The sequence below is a fragment of the Panthera onca genome, chromosome C2 (genome assembly GCF_046562875.1).
Source record: "Panthera onca isolate mPanOnc1 chromosome C2, mPanOnc1 haplotype 2, whole genome shotgun sequence".
NCBI classification, from domain to species: Eukaryota; Metazoa; Chordata; class Mammalia; order Carnivora; family Felidae; genus Panthera; species Panthera onca.
The window spans coordinates 142,075,086-142,089,859 of NC_138347.1; the positions used below are offsets into that span (position 1 = coordinate 142,075,086).

At 51.9% G+C, this 14,774-nt stretch overlaps 1 protein-coding gene across 9 annotated transcripts in view; it reads left to right on the forward strand.

Annotated features, from left to right (window-relative positions):
• RARB (retinoic acid receptor beta) overlaps window positions 1–14,774 on the forward strand; it is a 672,606-nt gene that overhangs the window by 655,061 nt on the left and 2,771 nt on the right. For all 9 annotated transcript variants that reach the window (XR_009612006.3, XM_060638522.3, XM_060638523.3 and 6 more), the window contains 3 exons: window positions 1,488–1,664; window positions 13,311–13,515; window positions 14,346–14,504. Coding sequence is in view for 8 of the 9 variants with exons in the window: in XM_060638522.3 (XP_060494505.1) it covers window positions 1,488–1,664; window positions 13,311–13,515; window positions 14,346–14,504 (541 nt within the window). In the remaining variant the exon portion in view is untranslated. The remainder of the gene's footprint in view (window positions 1–1,487; window positions 1,665–13,310; window positions 13,516–14,345; window positions 14,505–14,774) is intronic.

Here is a 14,774-nt window from a genome sequence, read left to right on the forward strand (position 1 = left end):
TCGGGGTCCAGAATGAAAGCTGCTGGGGGCGGTGAGAGGCCGGTCCCTCCCAGAAGGAGCAGCTGTGCCCTCCTGGGGCTCCCCTCAGGGAGCTGTGTCCCAGCACCGAGCGTGTCCCGAGAGCCCAGCCTGGCGGTGGGACCCGGGGCGCCCGGGGAAGCGTGCATGTGACCGTCACAGCACTGACGTCCGCTAGAGAGTCTGTGCTCTGCTGTTGTCAGTGTAGCATTTTGTTTTAATTCACACCGTCCCTTTCTTACCTCTTTATTACGAAAACCTGCGGACGCAATGCGGAAGTTGGAGAGAATCGAGTAACGAACGCTGTGATCACTCCCCAGCCTATCTTACTTCCACTTCCAGCCCTCATCACAATGTCACCCCGTTCTATGTTACCCAGAAGTCAGTTACGAATATGTTCTTTGGCCTATGAATATGTTAATGTTCTCGGGGGCGGGGGGAGAACTGCCACCAACAAAAGCTTAGCAGCAATGTTTTCGTTACATGAAAGTAGCATCTCATAGCGAGATGTCACGTTCCCATTCTTGCGACGGGTGTCCATGTTTTTAGCTTATTTGAATCAGAATTCAGCTAAGGTCTATACGTTACAATTGATAAGCCTCCTAACTTCTTTTTTTTTTTTTTTTTTTAAGTCCCCTCCTGTGCCTCTGTCCCTACCTAGCCCCTGGACCCCAGTGGTCTTGTCTCTCCCACTGTGGTGCTGCTGTTCTCAGAATGTCCTGCAAGTGGACTCATTCTGCCTGCAGGTTTTTGTGTCTGCCTTCTTCACCTGGCCTGATGCTTCCGAGGCTCATCTGTGCTTGCGGGCTGTGCGGGTGCTCCCTTTGTTGTTCCCGCAGGCCAGAGCGGGTGTGCCGTGATTTGCCCATTTGCCGGTCCACCGGCGCCCCGGTCGCGTTGCTTCTAGTCTGCAGCTTTCTCTTTCCGTTTCTTTTTATCCCCTCACAATGTATTTGTCGAAGAAACCAATTCGTTGCTTTGACAGAGTCTCTAGCATTCTGGGTGGTGACAGTCGCATCCCACATAGCGGAACTTAGCACATTCCTCTGCCTCCTGGATTTCCTGCAGTTCCGTGGAGAGGTCCGCTCGGAGGCTGGCGTGACTGTTTCATAGATGGCGGGTGTGTGATTCCACGACGGATTGCCTCTTTGGTCAATGCCTCGAGCCCTTAATTCATCAGGGTTCTGAAATGGTGAATCTTTACTCCATCATTCCTTCACTTCTTAGCTCATTCCTAATTCACTTCACTTATTTTTTCGTTTCTGTATCTGTCATTTGATGATCCGTTGGGGCAGGGATACGGTATTGAGCATTTGAAAAAGAATCCTCGCCAAACGCAGCCACCCCAACAGGAAGCTCCCTGGTCAAGACTGAAACATCAGTGCATTAATCGGAAATATGCTGCGTTCCTTGCCTTCTGTTGAGCTTTCCAGAAACTCCCCTGACAGTGTTTTTTCCTTCCCTCTTAGAACTCCAGTGCTGACCATCGAGTCCGACTGGACCTGGGCCTCTGGGACAAATTCAGTGAATTGGCCACCAAGTGCATTATTAAGATTGTGGAGTTTGCTAAACGTCTGCCCGGCTTCACCGGCTTGACCATTGCAGACCAAATCACCCTGCTGAAGGCCGCCTGCCTGGACATTCTGGTATGTGCCCTTCTGAACTCTTAGGCGGGGGTTGGGGGGGGGAGGAGGGGACAGCGATGCTTTGAAGACCTGCAGAGGCTTTGGTTCTCCAGCCTCTCCTCCTGCCACTCCCGTTGCACACTGAGCCCCGTCCTTCCTGCCTGAATCTCAGTTCCACTGCTGAAAGCTCCCCCCCTCCCCCCTCCCCGGAGTTGGGCAGAACCTCCTACCTTCTCGACCCTGGTGTGGGAGCCCCCACTGCACGATCTTGGGGAAGGACCCAGCCTGGCTCGGTCACAGGCTTGCTTGCTCCCCCAAAGCCCCTTCCGTGGGCCAGTCCTATAGATCTTGCAAAGGCCGTCACGCTTCTCGAAGCCAGAGCGACAGGAGGTGGCACATAGCACCCTAGTTCTACCCTCTGATCTTAAACCACTTGTCAGTGGCCTTGGGAAAATCCCTTCCTTCCATAGGCCTCAGTGTCCCCATCTGTGCAAAGGGAATGGATTCCTGGTGCCTCTCTCCCTCTGCCGTTCTCACACCGTAGCTTCTAGGGCCCGAGAGAGGGTAATGACGACTGTCATACCTTGTCCCTTGTGGGGACAGTACCCACAAGTACCCACAGATACCCAGTGGTATCTACTGGCTGGATACCTACCCTCTCTCTTCCTGATAGGGGCATCGAGGATGATATGATTCATTCTGGCTGGGTTGGTTTTCTTGGGCAGGGAAGCAGCTCTCATTGGAGGGGACAGGGGTCTGTCCCGCCTGCGGGGGGTAGTATAGGCTGATGGGCCTCTGGAGGGAGTGGGAGGGGAAGCTGGCCTGCGGGGATGCTTCAGAAAATAGAGAAAGTAAAATTAGCTTTTGAAGTGCTTTAAAAGCATAGATTTTTCTTTTTATTACATCTTTCATAGCTTTGGGTATAAACAGTTCTGCAAAGCAAATATAGTTACTCACTGTAATTAAACACACAATCCTGCTCAGGAGGAGAGAAGACCTCCGTGTGCGGCAGTCGTGCAGGAAGCACGAATGTTTATGTGTCTTTCCACTTACTGGTTGGATCTTAGGAGGAGTGGTAATGGTTACTCGATAAGCTACAAGTTCCAGGGATCCTGAGAGTATATGTGGTATCTTTTCATCTTATAGCGTCAGAGGGTCTGGGACGAACGTAGGGACGTTCAGGAAAAAATGAAACATCAGAGCAGCGTTCACCTGTCACCTACCCACACCCCACAGAGTCTGCAAACCTCAGCTCCTTGGAGCCTCACACACCTCAGTGAGCCTGGCTGGGGATGGCGATTCATCCCATTTTACAGATAAGGAGCTGGAGACTAGGTGAGTCACCAGGGTCAGGTGATTGCTGGAACCACACCCAAGACCCACATCTTTGGACTCCAAAGCCATGAGAGGATTAGAAGCATAGACAGGGAGTGGTGTTAGGCGGGCCCTGGGCAGAGAACCAGCCAGACCACCAGGGAATAGTAGAAGCCACTTGAGCAAATCAATAACGAGGTTAGTAAGGAGCTGCTGGAATAGTTAACGACAAAGCCTTGGCTTTCTTATCCTTTCCTCACGAGTGCTTAAAGTGTGGCTCTCAGGAGAATGTCACCTAAGCCTCAGGACATCCCCGTGATATTAGTGGAGACTGGAGTCACCAGCGCATGGGGAGAGGTGCCCCAGGGGCCTCGAGTCGCCGAGGGACCTGTGAGGTCGCATGCAGCAGGTCGGTGTCTGCACCAGGGCATGTGGTGCAGTTCTGACTCCCTGCATCACACGGCCACCCATCAGGGCCCAGAGCCTTCCTGAGGCTTGGGCTCTGACTTCGGTTCTTTGCTTGTTTCTCAGTCCTCCTCTTGTCTGGCTGCCAGGTGGTGACGGTCTGTGGTTCCTTCAACTCTAGCCCTTTGGGAAAGAAGGAATGAGAAGGATACTTTGAGATCCACCAGTGGAGCATTTGTTTCTACAACACCCTATGCCTAATGGTTCACGGTGCTTAGATCCCTCCTTAAAATCCCTAGCCAACCTCCGGTGGCCATCTTCCCACATCCCACCTTTACAATGAAAACTAAGCACTCCTCTGGTTTGCCTGTAGATCCAAGAATCGGCCCTTAGCCCCTTGGTGGAAACAGGTAGAACAGGAACCAGTTCCTTTTTTTTAAGTTTATTTATTTTGAGAGACAGAGCGAGCAAGCACAAGCGTGAGTGGGGGAGGGGCAGAGAGGGAGAGAGAGAGAGAGAGAGAGAGAGAGAGAGAGAGAGAGAGAGAGAGAATCCCAAGCAGGCTCCACACTGTAAATGGAGCCTGATGTGGGGCTCGAACCCATGAACTGTGAGATCATGACCTGAGCCGAAATCAAGAGTTGGATGTTCAACCAACTGAGCCACCCAGGCTCCCCCAGGAACTAATTTTGATGACCTTTGTCAAGTTATTTAACCTCTCCCAGCCTCCATTTACCTAGCAGTACAAATCAATAAGGTGATAACTAAAAGTAATTCTTTACATGGGCTTAAGTACAGACATGAATATCAACGTGGAACATGTACTAGATCCTCAGTTGGTGGCGTTGAAATCAGGGACAAAGCTGTCATAAGCACATGGGGGCAGTTTCAGCCCCTGTGGCCACGAGTCAGGAAACTGTCAACCACTCCTTCCTGGCTCCACAGGCTTGAGGGGGGTTGGGGTTGGCACAGAGCAGCCACAGGAGGAGAACACTCTACCCGGGGAAGGGGCAGAGACCTCCAGTCATATGAGATGAAGCAGAAGGGGTACTTATTTGGCCCCGGACAAGAGCTCATTTCCAAGAATTTGTAGCAAAGGCAATTAATCACGAGAGCCTGAACAATGCACAACTTCAAAGAGCATCTTTCGGATGAGAATCTTCTCAACTAGCTGAGCCATTTAGAAGAATCTTCTTATCTAAGCCATTGATGTCTGGAGAGAGTGAGACAGAAAGACCAGGAGGACACACGGACAGAGACAGGCTGAAGCTGTTGTCAGCCCCTAGAAAGGAAAGTCACGGTTGTCCCAATGCAGTCACGGCCGCCAGCGCATCGTGTTGTGTTTGGTCCAAGACGGGCCTCTGTGTCTGAGCGCGGGGCCACCTGCCGGGTCCGGCGCTGTGCTGGGAAATCACAGGCCACGCGGGACGTGGTTTGCTTTACAGTCACGAGGTGGGAGCCCCTCAGGAAGGAGGTCCAAGGACAAAGAGTGCCCGAAGCCTGTCCGGCCTGTGCCCCCTGCCACACTGCCCTCTAGAGGGATTTTCTGTCCCAGCGTCTGCCTGCTGGGGGGGACCCTTTGCTGTGGGGACCACAGCCAGGCTTCCCTCAGGGTTGGAGCCCTGCTCTGAGCCTCCCGATTTCCCACAGGGGTCAAGAAGCCGAAAGGTCTCTCCTAAGATGGGCCAAACTTCGAAACCCTTGTAGATAGAAGTTTACCTTCCTTTTCTCGCCCCAGAGTTGTGGCATTCTAAGTTTGGGTTCAGGACAAGAAAAGGAGGCCCCGGAGGAGTCCCCTCGCCCGAGTTCTTGCTCACGTTTTCCTTCTTGCTCACTCTCCTTTATCTTTCCTGTCCTGTTTCTTCTCCTCCTCCCTCTAAACTGCCTCTTCTCTGCAGGTAATTGGGGTCAAGTCCCTGTCAACCTAAAAATCGTAAGAAACAACCTTGGAGGCCATCTGGCCTTCAGGTTGCTCGCCCCTGCTCCTCCCTGCTGACCTCCTTCCCCCTCTCCCTTTTACAGATACTCACTGAGGCCCTGCTGTGTGCCAGGCAGTGTTCTAGGCTCGATGCCACAGCAGTGAACAGGACAGACAAAAATCTCTCCCCTCATGGAGCTGACCTTCTGTTGGGAGTAGACGGACAGTAAATGAATAGGCAGGGTCTTACGGGGCCACAGAGAAAAACAGGAGCATGATCGAGGCCAGGAACGTGTCTGCGGTGGACCGGGCTTGATTTCTATGGTGTGGTTAGGGAAGAAGATGACCCTTAACGAAGGGATAGAAAGAGCTGGCACAGTAAAAGACACCAGTCAGAGACATGTGCAAGTGAGGGGTCCCGGGGAGTGTAGTTGAAAGGCCGTGGGGCGGGGAGGCCCTGGCAAGCTGAGGAGCGGTGAGGAGGTGAATGTGCCGGGAGGTGAGCGACAGGGCCGGGCCTGAGAGGAAGCGAGCACAAGATGGCCGGTACGTTTTCATCCTCGCTGTTAGGAGTCACCGCCGGCTTTGGCTGAGGTGTGCCACCGTCCAGCTCTTGTTTCCACCCTTCACTGGTCTCTTCGTGCGGCGCGAGGGAAGAAGTCACACACACAGTTGTCGGGCACTTCCTGTGTGATAGACCTGGGGGATTTGATGGCGGGGAGGAGAGGCGAGCCCTTGTCCTTCCAGAGTTCGTGGTCTGGCCCCGCCACCCTCCCTGGGGAGCTCCCGCCTTTACTACAGACTCGTCTCCCAGGCGCCAACATGGCCCCACAGCCACCCAGCTCCCCCTTGGCCTGCCCCAGCTGCTGACGGTAGTAGTTACAAGTGTGGGCTCTGAAGCCAGTCTGCCCGGGTTCCGAATCTGGGGCTGCTGCTTATCCGCTGTGTGACCTTGGGAAAACCACTCCCCGTCTCTGAGCCTCGGTTTCCTCATACTGAAAACAAAGGCGATAGAATGGAAGCTGCCTTTTAGGGACTGGAGAGAATGAAACGAGGGGCTTGGACAGTGTCTGGAACACCGTAGGCTTCAGTCACCTCACACTGTACTGAGCCTCACTACACCCTCCGGGGGATTTTTGGTCTCATCTCCAGTTTGCAGATGAGGCAGCCACAGCTCAAGTGGAAGCCGGAGGCCCGCAGGGCCCCGGCAGGCGTTCCTTCTCTCTAGACACTGCCCCGCCACTTTCTTCTTGGCCAGCCCCTCCGCTCAGCCGAGATGCCCCCTCCTCAGAAAAGGTTTTCCTGACCAGGCGCCCAGTTCCTACCCGCTCCCCACCGGTCTCTCTCGTAATTAGAGACGTGTTCCGCAGCGTCTTGTACGCCTGCTTGTCGGCTCGGGGAGGGCAGGGACCGCGCTGGGGTTGGTCCCTGGAGCAGACTTTCAGGCACGCTGGAGGCGTTCGTTGAGGACTCGGGAATGAACGGGCGCGCAGATGAATTAGAGATCGCAGTGGGAATCCCGGAATCCGCGGGTCAGCTCCAGTGTGCGGTCTTCCCCTGACGGTCACGCGGGGCCTTCCTGGCTCCTGCCGCCCACGGCTCTCACCGCCCCGAGGGGACACTCGCACGCCAGCGGTAGGAGCACCTTGCTCTGGTGACGCAGGGGCGGCTGCCCTGCGTGACTTCAAAACACGATCTGTGGCTCCTGGGGTCCTGGGGACCATGTGGCTACACAGCCACGGAGGGCCGTTCCCACGTGAATCTGTCCTTCTCCCTTCCAGGGGCTCAGTAGAGACAGCACCCAGCCCGAAGGCTGGTTCTGGCCTTGGAGCCCACAGCCCGGGTTCAGGCTTCAGCACTGCCTCGGGCCACCGGTGCCATCGGGATGAGGCCCCGTGTCTCTCTGACACCCAGCTTTGTCACCCGTGGGTCCAGAGCCCTGGCCCCGACCGTCACCGGAAGTCCCCGCGAGGCACTCAGCGTGGTGGTTAAGGGGGCGGGCTCTGGAGCCAGTCCCCCTGGGTTCAAATCCCAGCTCTGCACTATAGAAGCTGCGTGAAGTGGGGCGGTCATGTGACCTCTCTAAGCCTCCGTTATCTGCTCGGTGAAAAGGGTAGAATGGCGGCTCCTCCCTCGTAAAGCTGTTCGGATAATTAATTAGGTTAATGCATGTGAAACACTTAGTACCTGGCACACAGTAAGGGCTCCTTTAAATTAGCATCCTTTAAATTAGATGGCAGCGAATTTGTACTGTGAGCTGTGACACACCAGGACATATGTGTATACACACACACCCAAGCTCGAGCTGTGCCTCCTGGTTCGGCAGCCACAAGCCACCTGTGGCTGCTGAGTGACTGAAAGGTGGCTGAAGAGCTGTCATTACGAAATAGACACTCAATTTCAAGCACTTAGTATTTAAAAATGTAAAACACCTCCTTAATGATGTTTTATATTGATTACACGTTCATACAAATATTTTGAATATATCCGGTGACACAGAATATTGTATCAAATTTAATCCCTCGTGTCTCTCTTGACGCGTTAACGTAACGGCTCCTCGCGTGCTGGTCTCAGAAAGGCAGGCTGGTGGCAGGTCTCGCCGGGGAAAACATTTTGTCCCGATGAGCTCATCATAATAGGTGCTATGTCGTGCCAGGGAAGACGGCCTCACAAAGCTGTGTGTGTGTTACTGTTGTTGTTATTGTCACCGCTTCAACATTCCCACAAGCGCTGGAGGAGAGTCAAATCCGATCAGGATCTGCCCACCAGTTGCCAAATACAATTAGTGCACAGACTGAGATGTGTGAGCAATTTGAGCTTTTCTCCTTTGCCTGGAAACTCAGAAGTCACTGGCTGCCCCCCTCGGGGGGTTACAAGGTGGGAGAGATTCCGAGGAGGGAGTCCACTTTGTTAATAATTGAACAGATATTCATTAGCCACCTGCTGTGTGGACAACACTGCCCTAGATGCTAAAGATACAGCAGGGAGCAGGTCAGATAAAGAGCCAGCCTCCTTCTAGGAGCTCATCTTCTACAGGGCCAGTGGTCAGCAAGCTCAGAGAGTGACGGTGCTGCAGGGAAAAGAAAGCAGGGCGATGGGGCAGACTGGAATACTACCCGGCAAGGAAAAAGAACCGGGGCTTTATGCGCTACGGCGGGGAACGTCAGAGATGCTATGGACTAAGTAAAGGCCAACATAAGAGAGACTATAGTGTAGGATCCCCTTTATGTAAAGTTCAAGAACAGGCAAAAGCGATCTGCGGGAATCGAGGTCCAAATAATGGTTATTTGGGGGAGGGGATTGGATCAGGAGGGGCTAAGGGAGCCTGTAGGAGCTGGAACTCTTTGTGTCTTGATCTGGGTGGGTGTACCCTTAGGGGAAAATACACACAGCTCTACCTCTGAGCTGTGTGCACACCCGAGGCCAGCACGTTATGCTCGTTATCTACGGCTGTACGTCAAGTTGCCACAAAACTTAGCAGCAATAAACAATGAGCGTTATTATCTCACGGGGTCCCTGTGAGTTAGGAACAGACTCAGCTGGGTGCCTCTGGATCAGGGTCTTTCATAAAGTTGCAGAAGGGCTGCCGGGGCAGTGGGGTAGCGGCTCCTCACAGCTACCTGGCAAGATAGTGCTGGTTATTGCCAGGAGAGCTCGGTTCCCTACCGCATGGACCTTTCCATGGGGCTGCCATAGTGTCCTCATGACGTGTCAACCAGCTTTCCCCAAAATGAGATTGAAGGGAGCAGTCAGGGAGGAGTCCACGGTGCCTCGCCTCCTAGGACTTACTCTCCAGAGTCCTACCCGTTGCTTCTAGTGGATTCTGTGTTAGCACCAAGTCACTGGGTCCTGCCCACACTCAAGGGGCAGAGGAATGAAGCTTTACTCCTTAAAAGGAGTAGTAGCAAAGAATTTGTGGGCGTATGTTAAAACCACTGCACATGCTATACCCCAGTTTTAAAACAATTTTCTATTTCAAGTAAAAGGGGTGATATGATAGAAAGTAATAGGTTTTAGGAAGTGTGTTCCCTGTGCATCCTGCGGAGGTGACGTTTGAACTGAGCTCTGAGTAGGGAGAATCATGAAGATCAAGGGAAAGGCACCAAAGGCAGAGGGAACAGCAAACGCATATGCTTTGCTGCGACACTGAGTTGCTAGGGATTCAGAAAGACCAATATGGCCAATATGGCAAGGGGAAAGAGGAGCAGGGGCGGGACAGACAGAGGTCACGGACGCTGCTGCGGGAAGGAGTGTGAATATCCTGGATCTAAAATGGCTCAAAGCCATTGGAGGGAGCTTAGCAAGGGCGAGGCCCCTCTGGTGAACGTTTTGGACCCTGTGCTGTGGCTGTAGGAATGGGAGTGGAGGCCATCCCCGGAGGAGAGGCGATGGCGGTTTGGATTAGAGCAGTCACAGGGACGAGGGGAGAAGGGTGTCGACTGGTCCCTCCTCTGTCCCTGGGATCCCACGTGCTCAGATCTTGCCACAGCTCCAATCTCTGGCAGTCTGCTCCCCGGGGGCACCCAAAAGGCAGTGGAATGATACTCCATTGTCCTTGCTGAAGGCAGGAAGGCTGCAGTCTCAGGTTTGGCCCTCAGCAGAGCTCTGTGCTGCCCGACAGGGCTCTCCTTCGGGGAGTCAGCCTCGCCCGGGCTAATTTTACCCACCTCGTGGGACTTGCGTGCTCCTCTTTCAGATGAAATACCCTCATTTCAAACAAAGGGCGTTTTTTAATACCGGTGAAGCACTTGGTAGTTGCCACTGACATTTGACTTGAACAAAGTGAAAGTCCTTGGTTCGTGCCCAGAGGCGGGCCTGGCCGGAAGCCGTGAGGAAGATGCCTGCTGCCCACTGGGCCCAGCCGGGGCAGGGTGGGCGTGGCGGTCCTCCTGATAAAAGAAGACGTTGACCGTTCTCCCATCTCAGGCCATGTGCCTTCATCTCCGGACAGCCCATTGATACTTGTTTCTGGTTTTGAACTTTTCTAGAGAGAGAAGGGCAACAGAACATAAACGCTTCATGAGAATCCAAACACTTTCCAACTCCTGAGGAGGGACCCCCTTCAGAATAGGAGAGTTTGTGCACTGCAGTTTGGATTTGGATTTCCAAGTGAGCTGTTGACAGCTTGCGAACGCCTAAATCTTGGTCTTCTGTTCCTTTCCAGCAAACCCTGGTTTCTTTCATTATTGCAGGGACAGATCTAGAGCATTCACTTCTTGGCAGCGTGCTACGGCTGCAAAGACTTCTTTAGTACCTCCTTGATTCCAAACTGGAAAAGCGCCTGGAGATTTTGAGCCCATACGTACTGAGCCTACTCGACTCTGCCCATCGCACGATACCTCCCTACGCAGGCACATTTCCTCGTGATCCTCCAGGTGGTTGAAGGGAACATGGGCTGGGGGCTAGGAGTCCTGTGGTCTGCCCTGGCACCATTGCTTGCGTGACCTTGGGCACTGTACTTCCCCCCCCACCCCGCCCTGCCCCCCCGCCAAAGGCTTTCAGGGGAACTCAGGTCGACAAGTAACTCTCGGTTCCTTTGCTGCCCTGACTCTGGCAATGGCTTCGTAGCCCATCAGCTACCAAGATGAAGTGCAACAGGTCAGCCGATCAGGGACCCAGAGGAAATGGCTCAGAGAGGCCCCTGGGCAAATACCTGAGAGGCAGAAACAGCCACCCATCCGGAGAAGAGGAATCTTTGTAATGGCTTAGTGACCACTCACATTCAGATGCTTTCCAGTTCACGGTGCCGCTTGGTCACAGAATGGGAATATTAAGTTTGAGGTTGTGCCCCTCTCGCCTCAAGTTTGTAAAATTTTCCGTTTCCAGACCACAGGCCGTGCGCTCCCGTATACCGGGAGGTCACCATGGATAACTGTTCAGGTTGTACACGGTGCAAAGGCACCCAGCGAAGAAGGCAAATGAGCCTCATATCCAGATTAACGCCAGGCCAGAGGTCATCTCACCTTAGGCGGCTGGAGCAGATAGCGGCCTGCGGAGGAACGAGGCAGCTGTGAAGCAGAGGCTAAGAGCATAGTGGAGTGCTTAAGTGCTGGAGACAGGTCGCCTGAAGCGAGTCATGCCATCTTGTAGTTAGGCCACCAAGGACAAGCTGTTTATTCGCATTGGTTTCCCCGTCTGTAAAACGGGCTAACAATAGTCCTAACTCCTGGGTTGATACAAGAATTAAACGATATGTTAGCATGGTGCCTGGCACGTAGTCGCTGATCGATAAAAACATTAGCTACTATAAGTTGGAGGCGGGAGTGCTAATCATTCACCGTTCTCCTCTCAGGAGATGTCCTGACCAAGAGTCGGACGTTTTTTAATCCACGAGCGTCCCATGCCCTCACTTTACGAGGCGGGACATCCTCATGCTCCTGCCCAAGTCCGAGTCCTGCATGTAAGAGGAGGGCTGGCTCCTGGCCCAGTCTTCTTGGAGGTTCAGGGAACACCAGAGCAAGGACCCAAGAACATGCGACCTTTCCAGTGTGACCGCCCTGCCCCCTGGCTAACTGTGCTCCAGTGGATATGAGGCCTTTGCGGTCACTTAGCCAGTCAGGATGGTCCTCTGCATGGGAGCTGTCCTCACCCCAACCCCCCCAGCACTTGCCTTCAAGATAAAAGATTTGACCTAGTTCCTGCTTTAGGAGTCTTGGTGAGAATATGGAGAGTGGGGAGGGCTGTACTTCTGGGACTTCCCTGCCAGCTGGGAGTCGTGTGGCTTCGTCCGAGAGCCACCCCCTCTGCACGTGGCCGCATCCCAGGAAGATGGCAGACCCTTCTGGTCACATCTGTCCTCTCGGTTGACACTGAAGTTCATGGTGACCACACCCAAACTGAGCACCAACATCTGGGAAAAAATACCCAGCTCCATCCACCTACTGGGTTCTTCATTCCTGTCCAGGTGGAATAAATTTGTCTCTGTGCTTCGTGAAGCTCTGAGACTTTTTTAGATGAAAAAGTCAAATGTGGAAACCTGGTTGGCAGAAAGGTCCCTCACAGTTGTTGGTGCAGAAATATGCTTCTGGGTGGCTGCGTGTTCCAGAACGCACGGAGCATCTTACCCACAGTGAGGACTGACAGGGCAGCAGGAACACCAGAAAGGTGTTTTGGAGTTCGCCGTGCTGAGCGAGGCCCGAAGGCCCCGAGCCCAGAGCAGGCAACTTCCCAGTAGCAGGTGTGCTGGGGTGGCCAGCAGAGTTTTCTATCAAGGCCGTACGAGGTGGCATTGCGAGACTGTGGCATCGTGACCAAGGCTGCTTACCTAGGATCCCAGCCATATTTCTGAGCTTAGTTGAAATGTTGCCTCTTCTGGGTGTGTGCGCCCTGCACTCCCTCCCACCGGTGTCAGAGGACGTCCGAACGCCCAACTGCCTTCCCGGTTCCACCCCTGCTCGTACTCTCCTTGTCTGTGGAGCTGCGTGACCAGAGGCATCACGGAAGAGGGGGCCTCACCTGGGTTTGAATCCAGTGCAGCCACATGTTAATTGTGTGACACTGGCCATACGGCTTCACCTTTCTGAGCTTTAGCTCCTTATCTGTAAAATAGGAATAATACTCACTCTAGGGCGTTGTTTGAAAGATTGAACGTAGGGCATGAGAACATTTGACATGTACTAGGCATTTAATGGTACATATTGCCTTTTTTTTTTTTTTTTTTTTTTTTTTTGTAGACTGTAAGCTCTTTAAAAAAATCTTGTTCTTCTTATCCCCAGCACCTGGCATAGTGCCTGGGACATAAGTAGGTACTCAGTAAATGTTTATTCAAGTCAAATGAATTACTTTTAGCACAAGTGGTTCTCAAAATTTCTTTTGTCCTTTTATTGTTCCCTAAATAACGTTAACCCATGTTTTGACTTCTGTTCTTTTAATGAAAGAGCTGCAGAAGACATCACACATCCCAAAGCGGGACCGTGTGCGTGTGATGCAAGAGGTCTTTGGAAATCTACGTGCCTAGATCTGGTTGATGCTGTAAGAACAAGCTGGCTTTGATGACCCATCAAATATGCTTTTTTTTTTTTTCCTTCCAGATTCTTAGAATTTGCACCAGGTATACCCCAGAACAAGACACCATGACTTTTTCAGATGGCCTTACCCTAAATCGAACTCAGATGCACAATGCTGGATTTGGTCCTCTGACTGACCTTGTGTTCACCTTTGCCAACCAGCTCCTGCCTTTGGAAATGGATGACACAGAAACAGGCCTTCTTAGTGCCATCTGCTTAATCTGTGGAGGTACCAACTACCTAGAAAACCCTCATGAGATTCCATGAAGAACAACTCGCACTTGTCATTTATGGGAAATTCCCATCTCCATTCCAGAGTTATTTTGCATGGAAAAAGACACGTGAATAAATAGCCAGGCATGCATGCTTGGGGTCCGTTGCATTTTTCCATATGGTTATAAATTAAATAAAGGTACTTGGGATCCTGTTGCTCTGAAATACCACAGTGCTATTTCTCCAGTTGCCACAGGTATTATTTCAAAGGTAGGATCAGACTGTTGTAAAATAAATTGCCCAGGGACATTTTAACGATAATGCTAGGGACTTGATTGTGCTGTTTGCTACTTTAGTGGCTGGGACTACAATTCGTTGGTTTGTCTCCCCCAACCCACCCCCACCCCAGCGCCCAAACCTTGCAGGACCAGGATCAAGTATGGCTTTCTGCTCTGTACTGACCCCTACTGGCTCACAGGAGGTTGAATCATAAGTGGTTAAAAAGTAATGGCTTTGATTACGGGGCCTGTTTACCTTGCTGTTAGAACCATCCTGCTCAAGGCTTGTTTGAATTCAGTTCAGTAGTGACACCTCCTGGTCACAAGGAGTAATTCTCTTCCTGGAACAAAAGCAACCAGGCATCAGAATGTGCTTTTGACCAGCAAGAGGGACATGTTCAAGTGTCACTGCCTAAAGCAGTTCCCTGTATCTTCAAAGTTGTGTATGTGATGGAATCATCACATTAATAAAATGATAATGTGCTAGGAGGAACAAGGACGCACGCTCACCTGGCAGGTGCGTGACTCTTGCTGCCCTAATTGTTTATCCTTTATTCCTGCTGTCTAGACCGCCAGGACCTTGAGGAACCAACAAAAGTAGATAAGCTACAAGAACCACTGCTGGAAGCACTAAAAATTTATATCCGAAAGAGACGACCCAGCAAGCCTCACATGTTTCCAAAGATCTTAATGAAAATCACAGATCTCCGCAGCATCAGTGCGAAAGGTAGGTCTTGAAGTCTATGTTGTGTTTACCAAGTGGTCCTGACTTGTTTTTAAACTGATGTTTTCATTCAGGACGTTTGATAATAGCTGTCTTTTTGTTGTTGTTGTTCCGGAATTCATTTCTCACGGAAATCAGAAGGAATATAGTATTCACCCTTTAAAAAAAAACAAAAAAAAAAAACACCTTAAATCTTACCCTGCTCAATGATCTTAATAGATTGAGTTTATAATTCAGATTACTAAGTAAATAGAAAAACTGTTTTCAGGAGAA